This window comes from Lissotriton helveticus, chromosome 8, assembly GCF_964261635.1.
Source record: "Lissotriton helveticus chromosome 8, aLisHel1.1, whole genome shotgun sequence".
Taxonomy (NCBI): Eukaryota; Metazoa; Chordata; class Amphibia; order Caudata; family Salamandridae; genus Lissotriton; species Lissotriton helveticus.
The window spans coordinates 1,586,728,780-1,586,745,948 of NC_136069.1; the positions used below are offsets into that span (position 1 = coordinate 1,586,728,780).

The window sequence follows — 17,169 nt, forward strand, 5'->3', positions numbered from 1 at the left end:
CAAAAATCTCATAGATGTGGTTTTGCTGAAAGGTTTGCCACAGGTGCAGAAGAGCATCAAACATCAAAGTAACGCAGGAGTGGCACTAGAACCAAAGGAGCATCCTTACATACCTGGATTTCTGCTCATCTACTATTTTACATTTCTCATTCAGTATCTTTTCCTTCTCAATGATCTCAATGGATAACTGCAGAAAAAAAACAGATTTGGCATTAAAGATATGAATACGTGTGTGACCCCGCACAAACATTAATCCTATACAGAGTAAGGCACGTGTCAAAGATTCACAAATATATTTTCCTGCAAACTATTTCCTGCAGTGGGAATTGTTAATTTCAGCATAGAGAAGGGGGTAAAGGACTCTTTGTTATGGTAGCTAGTTTGGTCTGGCAAGCAATGATATGGTTACCAATTGTCCATCTGTATTTTAAGGCAATATAGGCATTTCTTCATATAAGGGAACACTGAATTATGTGTCTTGAAAGAAGAGGACAAACAATTGTAATCAATAAACCCACGAGTATGTTTTTCAATAGAAAACTGACAAAGATGATGTAAAAAGCAATAAGGACACACCATGAAAAGGTGTGCAGCTGTCCCATACCCACGAGGATTTCCTTGGTCCTGAAAATTCATGTAATTTTGGTAACAGTTTTAGGACCCCTGATCTGAGGAAGGGTTTGTAAAGGATTGAAACACTGGCACGGATGTCTGGTTGGCAGGCCTCCGTGCACTCTCAGAGTCGAAAAACCAGCAGCATCAATCCAAACTTTCAAGCGTGAGCATGCAAAAAAAGGCATTTCCTTACATTATCCCATCCAAAAGAAAGGTGATAAGCAATTAACCTTTAACGTGGTAGTTCTCATCATCTAAGTGGAAGATCCTGGAAAGGCCATCTGCATTGGCATGGTCATTCCCTGGTCTGTGTTCCACTGTGAAGTCCATACCCTGTAGGGATAAGGACCACCTCAACAATTAGGGGTTCTTTCCTCTCATCTGCATCAGCCATCTGGGAGGTCTGTCATCAGGTTGAACTTTGAAATGAGTCCCACAATGGTAGCGTATCAGCTTCCACAGGGACCAAACCACAGCAAACACTTCCCTCTTAATGGCACTCCAATACTGCTCTCTGGGAAGGAGTCACCTACTGATAAAGGATTGATCCTGACCCTCATCATTTAGCTGTGACAACACTGTCCCAATCTCAATTTCAGAAGCATCGGTCTGGACAACACATTCTTTGTTGAAATCAGGATATTCAAGAAAGGTGCTGAACACAAAGCTTCCTTCAGGGTGTCATATGCCTTTTGACGGTGGTCACTCCAAATGAATGTTTTGGGCAGTTTCTTGCAGGTTAGCTCTGTCAAGTGTGCTATTATGGTACCATACCCTTTTACTAATCTTCTGTAGTACCCAGTCAGGCCAAAAAACACTCTGACTTGGGTTTGTGTCTTAGGAGCTTCCCAAGCCAGAATTGTCTGGATTTTGGGTGTGAGAGGTTGTACCTGACCTCAACCAACTAGGAGGCCCAGGCACACAACAAAACATTTCCCATATCTGGCTCTTACTTGCCTTGAAAGTCAACCCTTCCTGTTGCAGAGCTTGAAGCACTTCCTTGAGGTGGACCAGGTGGTCCTCCTAGGTGGAACTTAGAGGGTGTCCAAAAAGCAATAGATTCATCATGGTGGAAAAAGCATCTGGATCTACCCCCAGGGTTCCGTGGGTACTCAGAAGTATTCAGGCAACTTAGGAGGGAGGGAGGCCGAAGGCCCAGGTAGGTCTTCCGTCAGACTGGGGTGTTGTAGGCACTGCTGTGCCATAGCCAAAAGCATCTGCTCCATAGGCGTTACAGCGCCTGAGATTGCCTTATGTATGGAAGCGTCTACTGACTCCGGGAACTCATCTGACACTGGGAAGTAGGATACCACCTCCTTCTCCTTCTCGGTGTACAAGTCCTAGTACATTTCCATTGCAATAGGTAATTAAAGGTAAGTTGCCCACAAGGGGAATTTAACAGGGCAATATTTGTTCTGGGGGAGACCCAGAAGTGTATGGGTAGCAAAGGTACAATCAGGTAAGTAAAGAGGCAGGAGTCTCCTAGGACAGCAATGCAGCCTCAGTGTTAAACTGGCCAAGTATCACAGCCTTATTCGGTGTCCAGTAATCAGTGGTAGCACTGCTGTTGGATTGAAATAATACAGATCTCGAGGCGTAAGGACTCCAGGCCTTGTGGGGCACACCCTGTTCAAAGATACGTGCTTGGTTGCAACTGAAATTTCTGATAATGCGTTGCCCAATCCACAAGGGCAGGGAGAGAAGCGTCTGCACCAGGAGACGAGAGGCGCAAAGACATGCCCCCTCTAGTGGCCTGAGGACCTCTGCGTGTCCACCCCACAGTTCTGCATAGCCGAAAACAGAAGAAATTCTTAAGTGGCTGTGAAGGAGTAACAGAGTGTTCCTGCAGCCACTACACAGCATAAAAAACGCACCGTGATCACAATGCACACAAAATAAAACAAAGTTGAGACAGTAAATAATGCCAAGCAATCAATAAAATCAAAAGGGGACCATGGTCCCGATACTTTTATCAGCTGCAGCAGCGAAGAAAGAGGACCAGTGGTGGCTCAAGAGTGACACTCTATGCTCTGATTGGTCAATGCCTTTCTTTTTTTCCCTATGAGTCATGGGAAATGAAGTGTTGATACATGTTTAGAAAATGGCTGCTGTTTAATGAAATGAAGAAAGTGTGCAATAATCTTCGCCTCCGGGCCCTGACATAGAGTTACACAGTATTACAAATGGTTCGGTATCAAGCCAACTGCTTAGTTGAGTATATTTGTACCATTAAATCAATATATTTCTATCTAAATATAATATGTAGAAACAGTTATTTATTTATAAAAAGGGCAATGACAGTATGAGCCACACGCTGTGTGACATTGATGGCTTGCCTGTTGCTGGGGGTCCATTGGAAAAGCAGTGCGGATAGTTCTCTCTAGTCTCCAGGTTTCTGGCTAAACACCTAAACCACAATGTAAACACCGATATACTTGATTGGATTTATCTTTGGTGTCTGTACACACTGGTTCGTGAAATTAAAATAATGCTGAGCTCTTATATGTGAATATACCGAGTTGTTGTTGCTATTTTTTATCACTAAAGAAAAACGATAAAGTAAAAAAAAAATCAAATGTGCCATGGGACACTGTATATACATGGAACAATTTGATGTTTATAACGGTTAATAATGATTCTCCCCCAAAACAACATACATATGCTTTACCTCCCCGCAACACATCTGTACGTTTTCCATTTTTTCTCGATGAGCCACCTCCATGTTGTGGATTCCTACACAGCATTCTAGAAATTTTGTTTTTTCAGATGCTTCAGGGGGCCTGCAAAGAAAGGAAAGTTCACAGTGATTCTGGGACTTTGAGTAAATATATTGGGTGTGCCCCTTGCAGCCAAACAGTGATGGGCAGACACAACCAACATGCAGAAAAAAGCATAATACACAATGCGTCGCTTGTTGTTGCTCTTTCCCTTCTCCCCACGCCTTGGCTATATCCCATTCTGCCCGCTATGTATCTACTACTCCTCCCCTCGGCTGGACCATGCTCCCTAACCCCCCTGCCTGCCTTACTTACCGTGATACAGTGAAGGGAGCCAGCAGTGCAAGTACAGCGGTAGCTTCCTGCAGCTCAGTGCTCCTGCTCCACTCCTTACCTGAGTGCATTTAACCTACATCCCCTTCTCAGCCTTCTGAGAGTCTCATTAAAAGGGTGCAAGGGCTCAGAAGTAGCTGGTCCAGACTGCAACATTTCCATCAGGATGGTCTCTTTGTTCTCAACAGAAGGCAGCTGTGAATCTACAACCTCAGCTGCCCTCTGGAACACCACTGCAAATGAGGCACTTTCTTCCTTTGGAGGGCTAAGTGGCAAGTCAAACACTGCCGCAGGAGAGGTGTCAAGCCCACTGGCTTCTAGCATCCTCTGTGTAGAAAGGATGGAGAAAGCCATCCCTATCACCATCATCATCATCATCATCATTTACTTTCCAGAAAGCCACTTGCTCTGAATCAGAGCCAAAGAGATAATGATCCCTCTGCTAGCTCATTCGTCCCAGTAGAGAAATTGCCGCTGGCAGCGCGACACGAAGGGGAGCATGGGCGGGACAGCGCCGTAGTCCCACACGCGGGCGAGCGGAGCCTGCAGCGCGCGCCCCCCTGAGCCGCCCCCCCCGGACAACAGCCAATGGGGAGGGCTCTCCTGGGGACGGAGGAGGCGCTTCCGGGGGATATATCCAGGCCCAGCACCCAGGCTCGGCCTTTCTTCCCGCGCCTGTCCTAGGCTGCTCTGCGCTGTAAGCGCTGTTGCCTGTTCGCGTCGTCGGATCGTCGGTATCAAGCACGGTATGGGCTCCCAACTAGCCTCCCCCCGGCCTCGTCCCTGGGCATGACCAGGTTGTACGGGGCCCTGTGGCACCGTCCACGGGGGGGGGGTACTGGGGGCGGGCCACGAGCTGGGCGGACATTCGCGGGCTGATTGGACACGATAGCGCTCAGAGGCTTCACCGAGCTCCCTTAGCGCCCGGATCTTTTATAAATTCAGAGGAAACAGCGTTTTTCCAATTTTGATAGGGGCGCCTGCAGCTTTATACACGTATCTGCTGTTTAACAAGCACATGCAACTTGCACCATCATGGTCGGGCGGCTTTGGGAACCACAAAGCCTTCTCTTTACTGCTGCTAGCGACAAAGTCGATTTCCTAGTCTTGCCACAAAACCGGTACTGAATGAGGAGGCTCTGGAAAGCACCACACATTCATTGGGCCTGGTTCACCTGCCGATTGGCATATCAGTAAAGCCCGCGCAGCCACAGAGGTGCTGCGCTATGCAGTAAAGCCCGCGCAGCCACAGAGGTGCTGCGCTATGCAGTAAAGCCCGCGCATTTAAGTTCAACGGTGGCCGCGTGCCCCGATTCCGCCGGGAGAATCCATGTGTAGGTGGTTGCAGCCGGAAGTTGTTCTTCCCCTCGATGCTTCCGATGTCTTCCGCTTTCCCGCGGAAACATGTTAGTTCAGACCTGCTAGGATCTAACTCGTGTGTCATATTGAGCGAATGTCTGATTGGACACGATAGCGCTCAGAGGCTTCACCAAGCTCCCTTAGCGCCCTGATCTTTTATAAATTCAGAGGAAACAGCGTTTTCCAATTTTGATAGGGGCGCCTACAGCTTTATACACGTATCTGCTTTTTAACAAGCACATGCAACTTGCACCATCATGGTCGGGCGGCTTTGGGAACCACAAAGCACTGCCTTCTCTTTACTGCTGCTAGCGACAAAGTCGATTTCCTAGTCTTGCCACAAAACCGGTACTGAATGAGAAGGCTCTGGAAAGCACCACACATTCATTGGCCCTGGTTCACCTGCCGATTAGCATATCAGTAAAGCCCGCGCAGCCACAGAGGTGCTGCGCTATGCAGTAAAGCCCGCGCAGCCACAGAGGTGCTGCGCTTTGCTGTTTTGTCCCGTGAGGACCGAGTTGCTGTAGCCTACGACACAGCCCCATTCGGAGTCATCGGAAGGCAGAAAGCTGGCAGGTCCTAATTACAAATAATGCGCCACTGAAAAGGCAAAGGTGCCTTGAGGACAGGCTGCCTAGCGCTGCTTGGTTTGTGCGCTCGCGCTATTGCGGTGACTCAAGACTGCTGTTCCAGCGCTTTTTAATTATTTAGTTTTACTTAAAAATTATTTTTGCTTTTAGCTGCTCGCTGTAGCGCTATTACTGCCCCTCACCCACATTTAAAATTTACTAAAGCACCGCTACTTTGCGGGTCCGGTTCTGGGGTGTTGTGGGAGCGCCATACTTAGTTAGGTTTTGAAGCCAGACGCCGCCATATTGGTGCGGGTCGTGGCGCCTGATTAGGCAACTTACGCCGGCCTACTTAAAGCTCCACCCTTTTCAACGTGCAGCGGTGACGCGCAGGGTGGCGCCTTCTCTGCGCCTGAGTCGTGCCAGAGTCCAGCCCGTCTGCGCCCGTCAGCGTTCCGGGAGCGGACGGGGCAGGACGGCTGGCTGGCTCTTTTTTTGCTAGGTGCATTACTATCACCTGTTTTGAGTATGTCGTACAGATACTCATCTGAGACTCTTTTAAATTTTCGTCCTCAGGTAGGTCGCTGCCATTATGTTTTTCCCGGTAGTCGGGTGTTAAGAAAAGGCTGCCCCAACTGTGGTTGGCGCCTTCCTAAATATGAAAAAGCCACTCCGACTCCTAAACCACCTCCCATCATCTGTTTACTTCTTAATACGCGTTCCCTAGGCTGTCACGCGCCTGATATTTGGAATCTGCTGTACAACTCGAATGTATCCTGTCTTTTCTTGACAGAAACCTGGTTAAATGACTCCTCGACCCCCGACTTAGTCAACGCCATCCCTCCTGATTATTCCATCTTCAGGAGAGACAGAGTGTCTGGGCGAGGGGGCGGTGTGGCCATTATAGTCAACAAACAGCTGCACTGCACCACTTTTCCGGTTGATAATATTCAGGAGACAGAGGCCCTTGGCTTTACACTCCATCTTTCCTCATCTCAGGCCTGTACCGGTATCCTCTTATATAGAGCACCTGGCCCTATAGGCCCTTTTTTAGATGAACTCCAGGTAGCACTTTCAGTCCCGTGCCTTAAATCTGAGCACTGCCTATTGCTTGGTGACCTAAATATACACATGGATGATGATACTAATCCAGACACTATTAAGCTGATGGATATCACTACTATGTTAGGACTGTCACCTCTCATCCGCGAACCTACACATAATAAAGGTCACACCCTGGACCAAGTCTATTCTACCCTTCCTATTGATTCTCAAGCTCCACAGCCGGTGTTGTGGTCAGATCACTATCTGATTACTTTTTTCCTTTCCTGTGTTTCACCCTCTAGAAGGAAACTTACTAGTCCTTCCAAGCATACGTCCCGACCTTTTCATCTCCTCTCTAATGAGAGACTACTACAGGTGATGGAAGACGCACCCTGTACTTTGTCTGGTAACGTAGAAGAAGATCTAGTCTATTTCATTGATTGGCTCACGGAAAGATTGGCGACTCTCGTCCCTGAGAAAATAGCTAAAGTGGGAAACAAGAGGCCTTCTGCTCCTTGGTTTACTTCTCAGCTTAGGGAAGCTCGCCAAAATTGTAAGAGAGCCGAAAGAGTTTGGCGAAAGGACTACAACCCTTCGGCTAAAGCCAAACTTAAAAATCTGACTAGATCTTACCACAAGTTGATGTGGAATGAAAAAAAACTACATTTTGAACGTCGTATTGACGACGCTGGAAACACATGTAGGGAAATTTTTAAAATTGTTAAGGACTTTACTGCGCCGTCCCTGGGTACCCTGGCTCAATCCCATTCAAAACCTTGGTTGATTGAATTGGCACACTATTTTGTTAAAAAAATAACGACTATCCAAGATTCCCTTGCCAGTTACTCCAATCGTACTAAGGTGGATCTACCTGGTGCTCTTTCCCTCCCTAACCTAGCCGTGGCTCCCACTCTTTGGGAATTTCCCCCGTTAAGTCTTGATTCTTCGCTAGTCCATCTTACCGGGCTGAAGTCTGGTTCACCTTTGGAGCCTTGCCCGGTCTCCTGTCTCAAGAAAATAGCCCCAGCCTTAAATGGTCCCATTAACTCCATTCTTAATTCCTCTCTGTCTTCTGGTGTGGTTCCCCCGGCGTGGAAGTGTGCGCTCATTCTTCCACTCCTAAAAAAACCAGCCTTAGATTCCACCGTTCATGCCAATTATCGGCCTATATCTCTCCTTCCCGCCTTGGCGAAGGTGGCAGAAAGACATGTGCACAGATCGATCTCAGACTTCATCGAAGAGAACGATCTGTTGCACAACACCCAATCCGGTTTTCGTGCAAATTACAGCACGGAGACCGCGTTGCTGGAAGTCACTGTCGCCATAAGAGAGGTGTTAGATGCGGGAGGAAAGGCCATGTTGGTCATGTTGGACCTGTCGGCAGCGTTCGACACCGTTCCCCATGAAACCCTCCTAATACGACTCTGGGAATGTGGTATTCGGGGGACGGTGTGGAACTGGCTCAAATCCTTTTTAGCCGACCGCCGACAAACGATCTGGGCGCCTCCTCACTCCGCCGTTATGGCACCTCTGGAAGTAGGGGTCCCTCAGGGGTCTATTCTTAGCCCCCTGCTTTTTAACATCTTCTTGGCCCCCCTTGCAGAGGTGGCGGAGTCTTTTGGCGCCCAGATCGTGTCCTACGCTGACGACACCCAACTCTTGTTTACCCATAACAAGAACGAGGTGTTCGATGGGAGCCGCATCAGAAGCTGCTTAGTGGAGGTTTTCGGCTGGTTCAGGGAGCATGGTCTAAAATGCAACTCCGATAAATCGGAGCTGCTATTTTTTGGATATGCTTCTGAGCCAGTTTGGAAAAGCTGGTGGCCGCAGGATCTGTTTCCACCTGCTAGGGCAAGCGTTAAAGCCAAAAATTTGGGAATCATTATCGATAATGATCTTTCTTATGGGCCCCAAATATCTAGCCTTTCGGGGAAATGTTTCGGCATCCTCCGGATGCTTAGAAAATTTTTGCCCTTGATATCCATCAAACACAGAAGGATCATTGTTCAGGCACTTGTAGGGTCCAGATTGGACTACGCGAATGCCCTCTATCTAGGGCTCCCCAAATACCTGGTGAGGCGGCTTCAAGTAGTCCAAAATTCAGCTGCCCGAGCCATCTACGGGCTTCCCAGACGTGCAAGTGCCTCTGCTCTGCTTAGAGAGCTGCATTGGCTTCCCATAGCCAAGAGAGTTCAGTTTAAGAGCCTGACGTTGACCTTAAAAGCCCTTCATGCCATCGGTCCCAGATACATTAGGAAACGTCTGGCTCTATACAAACCCAACAGAGCTCTACGGTCCGCCTCCCTGTCTAAAATGGTAGTCCCGGCCATTAAACGAGCTAGACAGGGCGGTCGCTCTTTTCATCACTTGGCTCCTTGTGCTTGGAATGAGCTTCCGCTTTTTCTTAGACAGACTTCTTGTCTTCTGTCCTTTAGAAAGGCCTTAAAAACTTGGCTCTTTACCTGATAGGCTTGCCACTTTCCCTAGCTGTTGTGTCGTGTTGTCGTCTTGAGGGCTTCCTTCGCCAAAGCGCCGGGACACTCCTTCTGGAGTAGCTGTTGCGCTACAGAAGAACCATAATAACATAACATAACATAACATAACTGAAAGCCGGTCTCAGTACTGCAGAATGGTAGCGTTGGCACTAGTTTCCTGATACCTTTCAGAGCGAAGCGGCGCATTTTACAGTAAAACCCCAGTCTTTCCATGGCTGTCTTCTGTAATTTTATCGTTTTCACAAACACAAAGAGGGCCCTCTCTCGGGGCCGGTTTCTGCAGAGTTTCATATCTGGGCCCGCTGAATGTGCGGCTCTCTCGGAAGCACCAGTGTCTCTTGCATCGCCGCCCTCATTAAAGAAGGAAACTAACACGAAGGTATATAATATACTGACAAAAGTGTGTCATGTACTGCAGAATGGTAGCGTTGGCACTAGTTTCCTGATACCTTTCAGAGCGAAGCGGCGCATTTTACAGTAAAACCCCAGTCTTTTCATGGCTGTCTTCTGTAATTTTATCGTTTTCACAAACACAAAGAGGGCCCTCTCTCGGGGCCGGTTTCTGCAGAGTTTCATATCTGGGCCCGCTGAATGTGCGGCTCTCTCGGAAGCACCAGTGTCTCTTGCATCGCCGCCCTCATTAAAGAAGGAAACTAACACGAAGGTATATAATATACTGACAAAAGGATGCCCTGAGGTATATCACACAGTATTATGTTCTCATTGTATTTGCAATGTTGGCATTTACCCAAATTAACTACATTCACTATATATTTTGAGCATATTAAAAGCGCTCTTCTTTTATCGCTCTGATATGGTAACAACGGCACAGATAGTCATAAGTCGGGCATGTGAGAGGGGTTTTCACATTCGGTAGATGGGTTTGGCTTAGTTGGTCACTTTATCTGTTTGATTATCCATTTATCCACCCATCCATCCATGCACAGCTCCTCCTGCACATGCGTGTGAAACAGTTGCCAGACGATACCAGTTATTTGCTCTGTTTAGTATGTGATTTACAACGTTTGGTGGATTCATTAAGCTGATTGTGTAACTAGATTTATCTGGGCTATTGGCACCACCATAGCATCTGCAGTTCACCTGTCTGCCCTTGTGGCCCGTTGTCTGCTGCGTTCTGTGCGTGTCCCGAAAGCCATTCACGGCGCTACTGGCACCAAACCGCCGCTGCCTCTAAATAGTTTTGGTCGATGCTTAAAGGTTTATGCGCTAGGCGGCCTGGAACTGTGTTGGCGTCATAAATGCGACCGCCATTACCGGTCCGAACTATGGGCGATCATGTTGCATTGGCGGGGGGACTGTGTTGGCGCCATAAATGCGACCGCCATTACCGGTCCTTCGGCCCAACCCCCCCTTTGTTAGGCGCCTGTGGGAAGCGCGCGCTGTTCATCCCCCCAATGTTTCGAATGCCTCGGACATTGCAGCTGAAGCAACTAAGGCATGGCCTAAAGGCACAATTCACGGGATTATTGTTTCCCATCTTGATAATTTTGTATGGGTGAAATATCAGGCAAAATAAGCAGCAGTCAGTGCAGAAACACCACTTCTGTGATACATATAAGTGAGTTTTAATTACCGCATACATTAATTTCTTATGGGATAATTATTGTGTGCAATGTGTAGCGCAAACAACGCGGGGGCCGTTAAAGGTACGAATACTTTACCCAGGCATTCGGTAATTCATTACGCCTAACCCATATTCAAGGCCTAGCGTCCATTTGAACCTGTATCCAGCACTTTCCCCATCTGCAGGAACTTTCGTGGCCCTCAAAATAAAATAGCATAACCCTAAGAGCCTGCAGCGTGCTCGCTTTTAAGCCAAACTTTGCTAAACGTTTGATAGGAATACCGATCTATCTGATGATGTCTCTGCTGCAGCTATGTCGTGCTGTGACCTCTGACCTGTCGAAACTAGACCGGATTATCGCTCGCATTCGGAAATTTCGATCAATGGAACATTTTTAGTGATCTGCGGCAAATAAATCATCAGGCGCACATGCTGCCAAACTCTTTAAAGAGGTCATGTCTCTGTCTTCTTCTAAAACGAATACCAAATTCCATTTATAAACAAGCAGTGGCAAAGATAATGGATGGTCCTCCATGTCTTATCTCAACAAGCTGGAACATTTTCCTGCTAATACTCGCAATAGGCATTTAAGCAGTCCTCTAGAACGATCTGCATGCCTCCACGTTGGGGAGAGGTCGCGCTATATAAAATGGCGTGCAATATCAATAGATAAAAGAGAAAGCCGTGCTGTGCGGTGGGGATGATAACGGGTATCATCGCAGACGTCGGATGTAATTGAGTGCAGTAGATTACGTTCGAGGAAAGATCGCGCTATATAATAAGAATTAATAACAAAATAAAAGTCGTGCGGTGCAGTGGGGATACGTAATTGAGTGCGGTAGAATACGTTCGAGTAAAGATCGCGCTACATAATATCGCATTCGACAAGAATTAATAACTAAATAAAAGTCGGGCGGTGCAGTGGGGATGATAGTGGGTATTATTGAGGGAGGGTCACTCGTACCGAGGGCCGTTGCGGATATGGGGTCCAGTAGATAGGACACTGTATGTAACGTAAGCACTGCTTAACGCGAGGCCTTGCCCCACCCGCGGGTGAGAATTACTGGCATGCGCTGTGTACAACGAATGAACCACGGGAGGGTACTCTGGCCACGTTAGCACGGGGGGGACTTGTAACCCTGATGGCATGCGAGGTAGTTTTAATGCCGCCATTGTGGTGTCTGCCGGATGCTCGAATGGAAATCACGGTAGTCCGATCGCGAAGGGTGTGGGTGCCTTCCCATTCGAGCTATGACCTGTGAATGCGGCCTAACTACTGGTCGCGCACGCCCTCGCATGATCGATGCAGGGAGTCAGGTTGGAACAAAGTGTTGAGTGTACCGCCCTACCAAGGGCGGGTAAGGGCGAGATGTTCTGACAGTAATGGGACACGGTCTTCAGGCTAGTATGAAAACAATTCTCACAGAATTCTTAAGATCCCCAATGGGTTTCAAGGGACCTAAATTCGCTCAAAAATGTGTCTCGTCTGTTATTTAAGTTAACGCCAAGACGCCCGAAGCTGAGCATGCACCTATGTTTTAACACAGCCTGCTACCAGCCTATTTAACTTTCATTTGGAACTGGAACTGAGCACGTCCTGTTGTAATACAACGGGTCATATTGTGTAGAGCGCTGACGCCTACGGGTAAAAGTGCACGCTATACATAGACTAATGCACAATGCTGCAGCCTGACATGTCAAGTCCCGTGTAGCTAGGCTTTATGAGTAACTGGTCTCCAAGTTGATGTCATAGCACGTTGAGGGCTGCTTCCCGAATTATAACAACATTCGGACCAGGAGATTACGGGTTTTCACGGACATTGGTCAGTAAAGAAAACAAGAGTTTCTCGCGTAACCCGCAGTCGGGGACCGTCGACACAAACGAGGTGATCGTTACTAGCAACAGAAACAGAAGCCAGACCATGCAACATCCCCGTGCTACTGTTTGATAGCTAGTGTAATAGGGATGGGGAATATATTATTACTTATTTTGTTTTATGCAGTGCGTTCCCCCACGAAATATATGTAACAGTTATTCATGGGTCAGGGAATGATAACAATTGGCAAATGGAAGGTGATACTCTCATTGTTAAAAGAGAGTTGGGAGTTGCTCTGTGTAAACAATCTCTGGTATGATTGTCACGGTTGACTGTGGACAGGCGCCTCATGCGCCGGGAAGCTATATGAGCAGTATTCTCTAACTGCCAATAACATACTATAGCATAATGCTCGCGTTACCCATCTTTGAAGAGTTGGATTAGGCCCCCGTGGAGTGCGCATGCCTATACATGAATATCATATGCGTCACCACCATCTCATAGTAAGTGAGGGTAAAGCAGCAATGGCAGAATGAACTTGGTCCTTCTAAATTGGGAAACATATTCAGGAACATGTATCACCGGTGCAGAATTGCGTTACTTTTCAGAGCGCTTAATTTAATACAGGCAAACCACTAGAAACAGATGGTTCAGGGGTCATGCACAAGAGGGGAGGGCCCTGGGCCAGGTACATATTAAGAGGGCGCCCTGAGTCAGTGGATTATGGGTTATTCAGGTCCCAAGGTGGCGAGAGCAATGTTGTGGTAACCAGTCCTGTGTGAGTGGGACCTACCCTTGTAGCATAATTAAGTGCGTGGATTATGGGTTATTCAGGTCCCAAGGTGGCGAGAGCAATGTTGTGGTAACCAGTCCTGTATGAGTGGGACCTACCCTTGTAGCATAATTAAGTGCGTGCAGGTTCAGATGGGGCGTTACCATGCGACAACTGGGTATCCAGTATGTAATAAGGCACTTGAGTCTCAAACAAGTACAGCACCCTGTGTACAAAGGTGTCTTTTCTACCTGTACCTACGCATCTCAGGTGCGGCTTCTGTAACTAAGGGCGTGTCTACGCAATACTCAATAGAGGTGCGGCTTATGGAACTAAGGGCGTGTCCTAAGAACGTTTTTAAGATATCTCCATAGTGGTGTGGCATAGGGGACTATGATAGATGTGCATGAAACAAAAGGGGACTATGATAGAGGTGCACGAAACAGTGTCAAAGTAGATAGGTGGGTGGGGGGCTCTGTCATCGACGGAAGCCTCCTCCAGAGCTGTGGCGGAGTACAGGGCGATCTGGAAGCAGATGGACAGTAGGGGTACCTCTGCGGCAGAAGGATACAGTCTAAATACCTCTGCCTGGCACAGTAGGATGCCCGAGCCAAGAACCTGGAGCCGAGGGGGTTCCAGGAAACAGCGTCGGCACCCCGTTAGTCCTTCGGGCGGTCGGGGGGCCTGAACCGACCGGGGGTGTGCCTCATCTCCCGCCCTGACAGGGGGGGCGGGAGTCTAACGAAATAAAGTGATAATGTACTGCACCGTCAGAGCATCGCCTCGCCGTGCAAGATGGCTCCTTGGGCATGCGGGTCAGCGAGAGGCTGCTGCATTGGATCGCCTGTAAGATGACCCACCTATCAGTACCTGTGTTGTACGCAAATAAACCTGCACCACTGGTTTCCCACAAATATGTCTCATGAGTTTCCTTGGTATGTAAGTGTAATGTGCGCAGGGCAGAGTCAGGGTGCATGACAACCTGCTGTGCTTTTGTAACATCGGACCATCAAACAAGTCATGGTGGAGGAAAAGTTGGTTCGGTAACCAACAAAAGTATCGGAACCGGGTCTTCTTCCAGAGCAGATGACACAGTTTCCAGTGCACACTTGAAAGGGAAAAACACAAGTCTTGGAGCCTGAGTCTGTAGAGGTGTAGATAAAGGGCCTAAAGCGAGTTAAAAGGACTAAGATGGCACACTGCACAGATCTGCCAGTGGTACCTGACTGAGGCCTCTGTGGTTCAACAGGACCTGAAGGGGTGCCAGAGGGAACATTTATATCACAATTTAAAATCATGGCCAGACACCGGAGACACATCATGCGTAGGTCAGTGACCGACATCCATTTTCTGCAGTTGTGGAGTGCTTAGAAACCTGTCATTTTTAGCAGGGACATCGGTCCCTAGCACACTGGATTTGCTTTGTTAGAAGTCATCATAAGGCCAACCAAATTGGAGGCAAAGCTCGAGATTTGCATCGGAAGGTGTGGGAAGAAAGGGACGGATGTCAGTGCCTTCGGCGGTGCTTATATGCGGCTTTGCTCCGCAACTTCTGGGGTGCATCAGAGTCAACGCAGAGCTGCATGGTAGCAGCTCGTAGCATTCAGGAGCAATGCTAAAGAAAAGGGTGTAGATCCAATCTGGCTACTGAGGAGCATTCAGGTGAGGAATCCGAGGTCAAAAGTATCCACCAGAATGCAAAGATTTACTAGATGAAAAGTCAGGAATGCAACAGAAGATCCTTTGTGAAATGCAGCGATTTAGCAACCTCAGGGTGTGTCATTCGTGACCTATCACTAATACTGGATCTTAATATACAGGTAACTAAAAATAAAGTTGCTTGCAATCCCAGTCTGTCCCTACCCACTATTGCACCTCTATGCTCACTCATTTATCAGTTGATCTGCCATACACTCACTCATTCATTCACCCATTCATTTACTTATATATTAACCCACACATCCATTCATCCATCCATCCAAGTACGTAATGACTCTAACATCTATTCACACACTCACCAGCAGCATAGCTAGTTAGTGAGGGGTCTGGTACAAGCAAGGAAATGAGCTCCCTGGCCGCTATGTGAATTATAAGTACAGCAATAATCAGGTTTCAGAGGGCCACTCAGGCCACTGAGCCTCGGCGCCACTGCTGCAGCTGAAGAAATTGAAGCTATGTCCCTGGTACTCACCCTTCTCTCTACCCAGTCACTCGTTAAGCTAAAGCCATCCATGCATTCACCCCCCCCCCCCCCAAAAAAAATCTTATTGGCTTTGCCAAAGCTTGTTTTCCATGGAGTGTATTTCCTGGTTAGTGACTGGTCTAGAAACAGTCACATGACATCACACGGATCTGTCAATGTTTCTCAGTTTTAACTGATATTTCAGGTCCATGAATGTCAATGATGAAGAAACGCCATCTCATGGAAGCCTAAGTACAGAAATTCAGACTTTTCAGCAATTTCCAATTTATGGTAAAAATAGAAATATGATCCTACTGTGTTCAGAGCAACTCCCTGCTGCGAATCTTCTCCACTCACAAATGCAATCTGGGGTAATAAACATTCTCAATACCTACAGCGAGCATACATTAATGCCTTAGGTCAGTGTACGCTGGGAAGATACTGGTGAGCTGTATCTACAACAGACACAAAGTTACAGCTGTCTGAAACTCGTTGGGAAGAGATGTGTTTCCTAGTAGGTTTTTGCACCCCTCACTTCCACTCATGGACATACTTGTTCATGGCTTCACCAAACACATTGTGCCAAAGGGAGATCACCTTTTGTCATAGCTGCATCAGAATCTCAGTGCTACTGATCCAGTCATGGCTTGGAAGACAGCTTGAAAGGTATTAAGAACTTTGAAAGATCTCCCAAAGTAGTCTTTTACAAGTTGGGATAGCAAAGGGATTTAACAAGGAGAAGGGGAACTGCAGTAGAAGAGATAACATTTTGATTAGTGGATTAGTAGGTGAAGTGATATAGAGCATAATTTACATAACTGAACATGTTGCAATACAACGAAGACATGTTTCATCTAATACATAAAAAGAGTCCACAATCCCAAAGCAAGAGCAGTTCTGGCTACACGTGGCCACACAAATGCTAGTCTGGTTAAGTAGTAATAATGGGCCCCACCTCTGCGTGGTCACACTACTCGGAAAAACCAATGAATACTAATGAGCAAAAACACACACAAAAGGGAGTGCCGTAATTGTCCAACAATATTACTATATAGAATTTTCTCTCCGTTTTTCTCTGATGTACTCTTATTCAATGTTGTCAATATCAATATATTCTTCTTCAGGTTCGAAATACCAAGGGAGCCAAAGTGTGAAGTTTCAAAACAATTTTTTTCTTTTTATTCTTCAAAATATCAATATAAATGGGCAATTCTCTATTGTGTTTGGTCAATGGGATGGACCAATGGGTATCCCTTAACACAGGTGTTCCTGTCTGGTCCGACATTCCCTCAAAGACCGTATAAGTGGCTTTAACAGGAAGAGGCTATTATTGTTTGTGATTCGTTAATGGGATCTAGTCCAACTACTATTCATGGAACGTAGCAGAGATCTTTTACAGGGACAGTTCTTCCCTCTCTCTGATTAATTGTGAGTCTAACCAATGAGACGTATAACTATGGCAACACATGAATTAGGTGTTCTACTCTGGACCTATGGTGTTTGTGGACCGTAATGATGACATTTGATTGGCCAGTGTAATACATCTGGTCATTGATTGGTGGAACATTTCTATATAAACCCAGTGCCATTCTTGAGGAAACAGAGTAAGGCGTTGGATGTTAGTACCGCTTCGTGATATCAGAGCGTAGCTTCCATGTTAGTAACTGAAGGTGTGGGGGGA

General features: G+C 47.2%; 1 protein-coding gene across 2 annotated transcripts in view; it reads right to left on the bottom strand.

Annotated features, from left to right (window-relative positions):
• ATG16L2 (autophagy related 16 like 2) overlaps positions 1–17,169 on the bottom strand; it is a 586,089-nt gene that overhangs the window by 457,147 nt on the left and 111,773 nt on the right. For both annotated transcript variants that reach the window (XM_078658598.1, XM_078658597.1), the window contains exons 3-4: positions 3,284–3,395; positions 114–187 (exon numbers count right to left, since the gene is read on the bottom strand). In XM_078658598.1, the coding sequence (XP_078514724.1) occupies positions 114–187; positions 3,284–3,395 (186 nt within the window). The remainder of the gene's footprint in view (positions 1–113; positions 188–3,283; positions 3,396–17,169) is intronic.